Source organism: Quercus lobata, chromosome 11 (genome assembly GCF_001633185.2).
Source record: "Quercus lobata isolate SW786 chromosome 11, ValleyOak3.0 Primary Assembly, whole genome shotgun sequence".
Taxonomy (NCBI): Eukaryota; Viridiplantae; Streptophyta; class Magnoliopsida; order Fagales; family Fagaceae; genus Quercus; species Quercus lobata.
Window position 1 is genome coordinate 31,736,209 of NC_044914.1, and position 9,915 is coordinate 31,746,123.

The 9,915-nt window shown below is 34.5% G+C and overlaps 1 protein-coding gene across 1 annotated transcript; it reads right to left on the minus strand.

Annotated features, from left to right (window-relative positions):
• Positions 1-1,570: 1,570 nt before the first annotated feature.
• LOC115968352 (FAD-linked sulfhydryl oxidase ERV1) lies at positions 1,571-9,285 on the minus strand. Its single transcript, XM_031087734.1, has 6 exons — positions 9,019-9,285; positions 7,870-7,947; positions 7,273-7,320; positions 3,880-3,944; positions 2,520-2,597; positions 1,571-1,791 (listed from the first exon to the last, which is right to left on the minus strand). Exons 1-6 carry the CDS (start codon positions 9,232-9,234, stop codon positions 1,671-1,673), a joined length of 606 nt encoding a protein of 201 aa, XP_030943594.1. The 5' UTR covers positions 9,235-9,285; the 3' UTR covers positions 1,571-1,670.
• Between the last annotated feature and the right edge of the window lie 630 nt (positions 9,286-9,915).

Genomic DNA, 9,915 nt, shown 5'->3' on the forward strand with positions numbered 1-9,915 from the left:
ACCTTATGTAATGACTAATTTCCTAAAAAGCCATTAGTTACCATATCTTCAAAAGGAAAGAAAATAAATTTTCCTTATTGTTAATTATTAGCTCTATTTTGAACACCCTAAAATAAGTTTATTTTAGGAAATTTGACTCAAAAATGATTTAATTACACATTCTTTTTATACTTTACTAAATTGTGGATGCATATTCAGGTTTTTATTCCTAAATGGTCACCAAACTAATGAATAGTAATACTTATTACATTCCAACTTAATATATTCCTTGTAATACTTATTCCTATTCCCATGTAATAATCATTACAGTGTACCAAACGTACCCAAGATGGCTAAGTAATAATTGGACTTAAAGACTTGCCAAGCCCGACCATTTAATAATTAAGTTTTTCTTATGTACTTGTTATTCTCTATTTAAGAATGCTTTCAGTTTTGTAAAATAGATTTGGGATTGAAAAAAAAAAAAAAAAATTGGTCTTATGGTTTGATATCGAGTCCAGCCAACCCTACTAACTCCAAGTGGTTTCTTTCACTTGATGCTGACTCATAGTTTATCATTTATTTTCCCTTCGCATTGTTTTGGGTTGTCTTGCGCCAAACCACCACGTTATCAATTTAATAAAAAAGAAGTTACATATGTTAAAGGAGCGACTGAAATCTGCCAAAAATTATGACTCACTCCCACTACTAAATTAATATTTCAACATCTCTTAAATTTAGTACATGTTGCTACTCTCAACAATCTAATTATAGTTACTCCTAAACTCTCAATTGATCAAATTTCTTATCTACTCTTAATCAGTTTATCTTACATATCATCTTTTCAAATTACATCTTTATTTTTCTCTTATTCATTCACATTGCTAGGAAGTATGAACTACCAAATCTACTTATTTCATGTCCCCTTTCATAACAGTAAATCCACTGTATAGGCTTCTTCCTTTTCAAATTCAAATAGATAACAGATGATAAAATGTAAGAGATGGTGTGTTTGTATGTTCCAACTCCACTAGAGGCATTAATTGTAAACGGAATATCAAGCTAAAAGCACCAATCGACGAAACAGTGCCAACGGAGTGACTAGAGGTTGATCTAAACACTAATGAAAACATATAAGTTGTTGGACAATCGAGAAAGAGAGAGAGAGATCATGTCACAACTGTGTCTCTGCCATTTCCAAAATAATACATACATATATACATACTTTTTCATCTTCACACGCCATAGACATGCAATTGTGTCCGCGACATATTCTGTGTCCGACATAGACACAGGAGACTTTGCTATGTCCTTGCATTTGAGCATTATTTACATGCTTCCCTATTGGTCAGTTAAAACTATCTTATTAGTCTATTGAAGACCCATAATTGACCCCAAAAGTTTGGGGATTAATACTTTGTTGTTGTTGATGCATAATTTATATGCTTCAACCAACTGGTGCATCAAAGAATGAAGATCCAGAATATCAATTGGTGTTGTTTCCCTGAGAACTAAATCATTTAATAACATAATATCCTATAACTACAAATAAATTAAACATCTAGATAGTATCTTTTTTATTCTGTTTGGCTAATTTAGAATAGTGTCATTGACAATAAAAAAAAATAATATTATTTGCAAGTTCTTAAAAAAGAAAAGTTGTATTCTAATGCTTTTAATACCAACACACTTTAATGTTTTTCTTCCCCAAATTCTGTTGTACTGCCCAGTAGATCACATGCACGCTGCTCACACTCCAGCTTACCCCACCTTGCATCAACTCGTTCGCATGGGAATACCAGTTTGCCAAGGCTGTAGTAATCACCCTTATATTAGCTCTAACAAGTTTAAGAAGAAACATTTCTACTAGGGAGCCAAAATAAACAAGATTAAGAAGGTATTCAATGTAATTAAATTTTCTGGTTTCCAAGGCTTCTAATGTCAAATTGCATCTACATTTCAGATGACAAGGGCCGGTGAAATGTTCATACAGTCAGCAAGTTCTGCAGTGATATTTCAGATACTAACATGTGTCTTCTCAGAAACTAGCATGATCTGTTGCATGCTAGGCAACTTGGAATATATGATTGTTCATCTAGCAATGTACTAGTTTGGTTGTATGTAAAATGAAAAGGGGTCCTATTTGTTGTTAATATGTACATATATAGCGCTACAAAGGGGGCAATCACCCTAAGAGAATCTGAAACAATGGCATTTCTAGCAATTTCGCATGGATTCTATTTCATCGTTATGATGACTCCCAAATTTTATGAAAACACATTCAAGTTGACGAACATATCTGTTATATACTACAGAAGATGCAAATGGTTTCATTCAAATTCCTACATACAAACTGGACTTCCACTCCCAACATAACTATATATGATCTATGGTATTGTTTCAAACCTACCTACATCCCCAGCAAAGGAATACAATCAATCAAAGCGGCCCACTGACAAGCCAGTGTAAAAACTATGAGCAATTTGGTCATAAATAATGGAGTAGGGAATTTGAATTTGACTAAATAATTGAACAATTACCTTCTGTTGACAACATTATGCACATGACATAGCCATTGGGAAAATTCAGCATGAGATCCAGCCTGTACAGGATTTGCTCTGTCATATATGTACCAAAGATGCACCCACAAGTTAGTAATTATATAAATGGAGCGTACGTGCATAAGCATATAGTTTATTAGAATGGAGCATAAGTGCATAAGCATAACTTTATAAAAAAAAATGATGAGCAAATGTGAAATGACCTCCCAAGTCCCATTATAAAAGGAGAGATTTGTTATTTTTTTTTAGCAGCATGCAGCAGACAAGATGTCAAAAACTACACACTTACTTGGTGGGTCTTGAACCCATGACCTCACTCTCCTATTGCTCTTACAAGGGGAGGAGGTGCCATTTGAGCTAGAGATCATTGGCATTGAAATGGCTTAATTTCACTCCAACTAGTCCCCAAGGGATTCCAAAATCTTTGATCCAAATAGGAATGGGAAACTTACCTTTCACACCTCTCTCTCCCCCCCCCCCCCCCCTCCTCTGTATTTACTATTTACCCTTTTTTTTAACTCCATAAAATGGAGTAATGGTCAAAACTTCCACATAGCTTGGATATGGCAAAAACTGAAAGGGTGTAGTCATGGAGATCACCCCTGAGGACATTGATTTGACCCAAAGCATCACAAGTATGAATGACATTCTATGTTACATAGATCATTATGATGTGCATAGCATTTACATATCTACAAGCATTCACGTGCATACACAGACGATTACTTTAAGATTTGAAGAAATGACAGGTTAATGATGTGTTGCTTGGTTATTACTCTATATAGAACTCCTTTCACAACTCAGTTCTTGTTTTGCAATGATGCATTACCATTTGTGTCCTAAGATACAATCGGGGAACATACAGGAACATCACTCAAATGGACCCTCCAAAGCACATCCTTAGACTCATGTTCAGTTGGCTTAAAGCAGATGTCTAAGCTTAAGTACAGTGTAGACCACAGGCTATAAAAGCTGCTAATATAATGTCATTCCTCTTAACAAGCAATAGCAGTTTAAAATTATATAGTCCCAGCTGCAGAAAGGATTGGCAAGTTAGTTAGAAAAGATGGATTGTTGACAATGAACATGCTAATAATTGAATCTGAAATGGGTGTATTAGTAAATATCCATGGGTTAACTAAAAATCTTTAGCTCAGTTTTTATTGTTCCATTTTTTTTTTCTTTTGCAAAAATTAAGCATTAAATAAATGGTAAGAAGTTGAATTGCTATGTACAAACTATCAATCCAGATATGCAGAAAGTATAACACACAAAATTACAATAAAAAAATAGCTCAGATGAAAAATTACACAGCTGCAGGGCGTAGAGAATAATGTACCTCAGAACTTCTTTAAAGTGATCTGCACACTCCTTGCAAGGGTACATTCGAGATAATATTGCCATCTGCTTGACAAATGTGATCCTGTTAGTTGCTAACGATAGTCAACAAGGACAACAAATACAACTATGACACTTCATAAATAAATTAAAAGAATATGGATATGTTTTTTTTTTCTTTTGATAAGTAAGAAGAGAATTATTAATAAAAGAGAAGCAAGAGAAACACAAAGAGTTCATGGTAGTGAACAAAGGAAAAGAGAAAAAAAGAAACAAAAAGACAGGAGCAGCCCCTAATCTATTCTAATAGATGAAAGAAAATCCAAAAGGGTAGAACAATCCGAATAACCCCAACATCGAGACCAATCAAAGAGGGTCCGCTGGCAATACTCTAATAACTAAACCATAGTTTTCCCCTCATCCTCAAAAGACCGCCGATTCCGTTCAGTCCAAATAGTCCACATTAAACAACCTGGAACCAAATCCCAAATATCAGAACTATGCTTCCCAAGCCAATGATACTAGCAAAATAATAAATCCACGACTGAACCTGGCATGACCCATCCGATCCCAAACAATCGAAGCATATACATCCACAAAGAATGAGCTATCAGATAGAAAAGTAATAGGTGGTCCACAGATTCCGTGTTACTACAGTACAAATAACAACGATTCGCCAAAGGGCGACCATGAAGCATAAAATTATCCAAAGTTAGAATCTGACCATGGGCTGCTGTCCACATAAAAAAAGCCACCCTTTTAGGAACCTTAACATATGGATATGTTATACTACTATTACAACAACAACAACAACTAAGCCTTAGTTCCAAAACTTTGGAGTCGGTTATGAATTCTCAATAGACTAATTAGGGTCAAACACATGTAATTTTTTTTTTTATAACAAAATAAAAACTTTTTATTTTTATTTTTAAAAGACATGTGATTACTGGTTCCATTAGTATGCCAATCACAATTCCAGTGCAGTATCTACTAATGCGCCAAACTTTCTGATGCAGAATAGTGATCACCTCAGTCTATCTACTATCTTCACTTCAGCTCAGCCATACCAACTATTTTGGCCAAAAGCCATAACTTCTTACTATCTTAACTAACTAGGATGTCAACTCGTGGGCCCATCCATTATCTTAGTAGTAGACCACATTTCAACACGCCACAAACATCCTGCACAGTCCTCTAGGTTCATAACCCTTAAAAATAAAAGATAAACGGAACTGTGGGGGGTCAAAAGATTTAAAACAGTAGGAAAGAATGGAAGAGTGATAAAGGGGGATAAATATACCAAGTGCAGATACAGGCGGCATTACCATACCCAGTAACCATTCTCTCGCTCTCCATTAGGGAATCCGATCTCCAAAAATGCTCCTCAAAAGGCAGGTTGGATAGTGAGATAGGGTCATGGTCACATTATTTGCACCCCCAACCATCCAGCCTAGCATTAAATGGGTTGTGACTTGTCCCCCAGGCGGGAATTCCAAAAGCCCACGTGGGCACACATTTCAGTGCACAACAACAAGATGAGCATCTGACCAGAAAACGTGGGAATTACAAGTATAAAACTATAAATTCCCCATCCCCCATTTCACACAGATATGAAATCTCACCGCAAACACTTTAACCAATAATCCAAGTCCAATTATTCTAACTTAATCATTAGAGTGCTTACTAGTGACAACAAGGGGCCACCATGATCACTGTGGTATCTGTTGGTGTGCAGGCAATCACTGGAGCCATCCTCCTCTTTTGTAAGAGACCTACCATATTCACCCACTTACAATTAACCAACCACCTACGGGAACCTAAATTGACCCAAACTAGAAACAGATACTTGAACTACATGGATTCAATCCAAAATGAGTAACATTATGAGCTTCTTAGATATGGTGTATGAATTTTTTTTTTCTTTATCAACAAAATGAAAGGTAAAACAATCTTCTGAAGTCGGTTCACAGTCATCAATCACATTCACTCAAGCCACACTTAATCTACAGCTTCCTATTGAGGGCCTTAAATATTGCTTAATTTTCTGTAGGCATCTAGGTTTCTTCTGGAAAGACAATGTACCAGTACAGGATCAATTAATTTTATTTTATTTTATTTTTTCCAGAATTAATAAAGATAGCATACAGACGAAACAACCAAAATGTCCACACTGCATTGAACGTTTTCTCTGTCAAGGACAACAATCTTAGCATATTAATTTCCATAAGAAATGGAGAATTCTTTTTAAACCAAAAGAAGCAGAAAATATTGGTGATTAGCCTCAGGGTCAGCCACCTAAGGCTGATATTGGGTTAAGTTGAGTCAATGATTGCCCTTTATATCCTCAGAGCTGCTCATGCTGCAGCCCTGCCTTTTGGTGTATATAAGTTTATAGCTAGGAAGCACGGATGCAGATTTGGGTTTGGGTGCTGGTGCGGTGCAACGACATGGCAATTTTTGAAAAAGTAGGACACGGTGCGACGGGATACGTTTATTAATTAATTATTAAATATATTTTTATTTTTATTTTCCATATATTGTTAAGCATTTTTTTTTCATACAATGGTAAACATATACTAATTTAAGAGTAATAGTAGATAATAAAGAGAATTGAGATGATTTTAGGGTTTTTCCTTTAATGTCTGTCGGCAAAACAGTGTGTTTTGATCTAATATTTTACTTTTTTTTTTTTTTTTTTTAACAAGAATTTCGACCCATATCGGACCAATTCAGGTCTTGTTTCAGACCGAATCCCAAAAAAAAAAATATATATATATATATATATATCGTCCATGGACATGCGTGCAGCCGTGTCCACAGCTGCACAGTGCATCTGTGCGAATCGGACTCAGGTGTGCTGGCCAAATCGGCTCACCCATGCTTCCCAGGTTTATAGACAACAAAATTGAGCTTTACACATAGAACAGTTCTATCCAGATACTTCCTTCCATTGGAACCATAGTCATATTTGGCTAATCTAGCGTTTCGAAAAACCTAGATCAGTCTTTTTCATGTCTACTATGAAATTCAGGTTAAACCAGCTGATATCCAACTTAAACCACACCTATGACTTGACAAACTGTTTAATGTCACTTAGAATGTCAGCATACCTTTATCATTCAAATAAATATTCTGCATGAACATTACTTTCCTGAAATCCTTCAAGAAAGTCCATTAAGTTCTAATAAACATCATTACCTAGAATCACTGCAAATTGTTTCTTCCAGGCTTCTTCCCATCATGAACCACATAATTGAAAATCAACAGTAAACTAAACAGTGGCATAGGTTGAAGAGAAATTATAAGCAGCTTTCAATTATCAATGTAAACAGCCAATTGACAAATGAATGAAAATATCAGAACAGATCACACAAAGAGGGCCAGAGTAACATACTAATTCTTTTACATCCTTCTTCTGTTGCCTTGTTGGATTATCCGGATACTGAGAAGATCAAAAGCTCTTTATTAATAACAGAAAGACAGTTTTGTTGTTGTGGCTGCATGAGAAAGTGTAAAGAAGCATTATGAACTTCCACATATGCTTTACTTTTTGTATATTAGAAACAAATCTTTAGGCAAAAATGGGATGTTGAGGTTTCCTGTGAGGTGATCCCAAAGAGTAACAATCTCGTTCTTTTTTTTTTTTTTTTGGGGGGGGGGGGGGGGGGGTGTTGTAATCTTGGTTAATAAAGAATGAAAGATTCAGAGAAAGTTTCCCCAGAATGAAAGCAAGATGCATTTGGGAAAATGCTTTTTAGAAATCTATGGGGAGGAATAAATAAGGTAATAAATTGACATAGACTATTGTCTCTCTCACCCAAAAGAAGACTCATTTTTCTTCCAGCAGGTCATATTAACCCAAAAGAAAAATAATTTTTTCAGAAATGAAAAACACATATCCTCTAGAGTTGTGAATTCAAGAAGCATAAGTGCATAACCAACCAGGGGGAAGGGATGATGCAAAATCATCAAGCAATGGAAATGAGAACACCTGAGCAGCAAGGGTGTGAAGAAAAGTCCATGTGGCCCTTCCAAGATCTTCTTTAGTTACAGGTGAACCAGATTTTCCCTGAAAAAGACAGGTTTTAGAATTGAATCAATCATGCCGTTTTATCACATAAATTGGTACATAAATTTTTTTTGTTAATCAATTGGTACATAAATTATAATTCAATAAGTTGATATAAATCCCAAGAAATATATATTTTTTGATAGGTAATAAAAATTTTATCAAAAAGAGACTACTTCATACAAAAAAGGCATGAAGTAGCCTAAAGAATTACAAAAGATACAAAAGACTATGTACAAAGATATAGAGACTCAATACACATAGGAATGGAATCTCTTTTCTTGAGTCCCTAGGAACGTGCCCAATCAAAAAAAGTAACAACAAAATAACCTAAGAGCCGGTCCCTTGTCTTCTCCAGGTCAAACATTTGCCTTTTCCTCTCTTGTCCAATGATCCACATCAAACACAACAGAACCAAATTCCAAAGTCTCAACAAAATATGTAGTCGAAATGCAACTTACGAAGAAGAAACCCGTATTTCGTTTTTAAATTTATCCAACAGGATAGAAACTCACATACTACTATACTAGTGATCAGTGGAGAGTATGGATCTCACTGGATCACCCTCTATACACATGGTTACTTCAGAAGTACTTAAAACCCTCCATGAAAAATCCTATGTTCTCACCCATTCAATTAGGATCTGTTAGAATGATGAAACGATCAGTCCAAAAGAAACTCTTCCCTGCAATTTAAATGGGTCAATTCAACATTTGGCAACAGACTGGCATAGTAGCATGTAATGGATACATATATTCCCCACTAACCACATCCCCAGCTGAAAAGTCCAAAGTAATTGATAACATTGGCTAAGCAAACCCAGTAAATATCAATGCACTCACAATTCATACAACAAATGGCTACAACAATTATAAAATAAAGACCCACATGCAATAAGATACAAAAATCACAATGAAATATTCAGCTCAGACTTTCGTCAAACAGTTACTGAGCTTCAACTCCATGGTTCAGAAAAAAACAAATAATTAAACCATAAGCACCAAAGTTTCGAATAAAATTCAAACACAAAGCGTATAAGTCAGTGTAGAGGAGACGAAAACAAATGGGTACCTTGTCGAGAATGTGTTTGGGTTGGAGAGAGGCAGCAGAGTCAGTGTTTGATCGGTTTACTTTGGATTTGGAAGGGGAAGATAAAGACAAGAGAGGGTTTATGGTAGTGGGCGATGGGTAGTGAGGTTGGCCTATGAGATTGGAGAGATGGGTTTGGACGGAGTTTGAGATTTTCTCAAAGGTTTGGAAGAGAGCCTGCAATGGATTCTCGGACATTCTTGACAGAGCGGGAAGATGGAAGGTTTGGAAGTTGGAGGTAAATTTGCAGTAAAATAAAATTTATAGCTATATTTATTTTTCAATTAATAATTGAATGATACTATGAATTACTATAAATTTTATATATATATTTTATTACATAACTGTACCTTTAAATTTTATTACAAAATTTTTACAAATTAAAATGATTATATGAATTCCCATAAAAAAAAAAAAAAAAGTGATTCTATGAATTAGTATCAATTTTATTATATAATTGTACCTCTAAATTTTATTACAAAATTTTTACAAATTGATGAGAATTGTACTTGCAATGAAAGTTTTAAGACCTTGATTAGGTAAAATTACAAGGACCAGAAAAATGATTTTTATGCTTATGCAAGTTAGAAGCTTATAATGGTTAACCATTAACTTAGTATGAATTATTTTAAGTAATATTATAAATTTTACTACATAAATCTTATAAATTGATTTTTAAAATTTTAAATACAACACAAAAAAGTGACAAAAAAATATTTTTCAAATTATTATTATTTTGAATAAACAATAATACTTATTAGAACACACACGAAAATAATAATAGTGTTTTAAATCGGTTTTTAATACATTACATAATTAGAGTAATTTTAAAAAATTTCAATTATTTTTGAAAGAGAACATAGAGAAAAGATTTTATCT

Excerpts from the sequence above, each read along its gene's own strand:
- LOC115968352 (XM_031087734.1), bottom strand. The coding sequence starts at position 9,234 with ATGTCCGAGAATCCATTGCAGGCTCTCTTCCAAACCTTTGAGAAAATC. Across the intron at positions 7,948-9,018 it reads CCAAACACATTCTCGACAAG|GGAAAATCTGGTTCACCTGT; the intron begins GTACCCATTTGT and ends TGTCTTTTTCAG. Across the intron at positions 3,945-7,272 it reads AGAAGGATGTAAAAGAATTA|ATGGCAATATTATCTCGAAT; the intron begins GTATGTTACTCT and ends TTTGTCAAGCAG.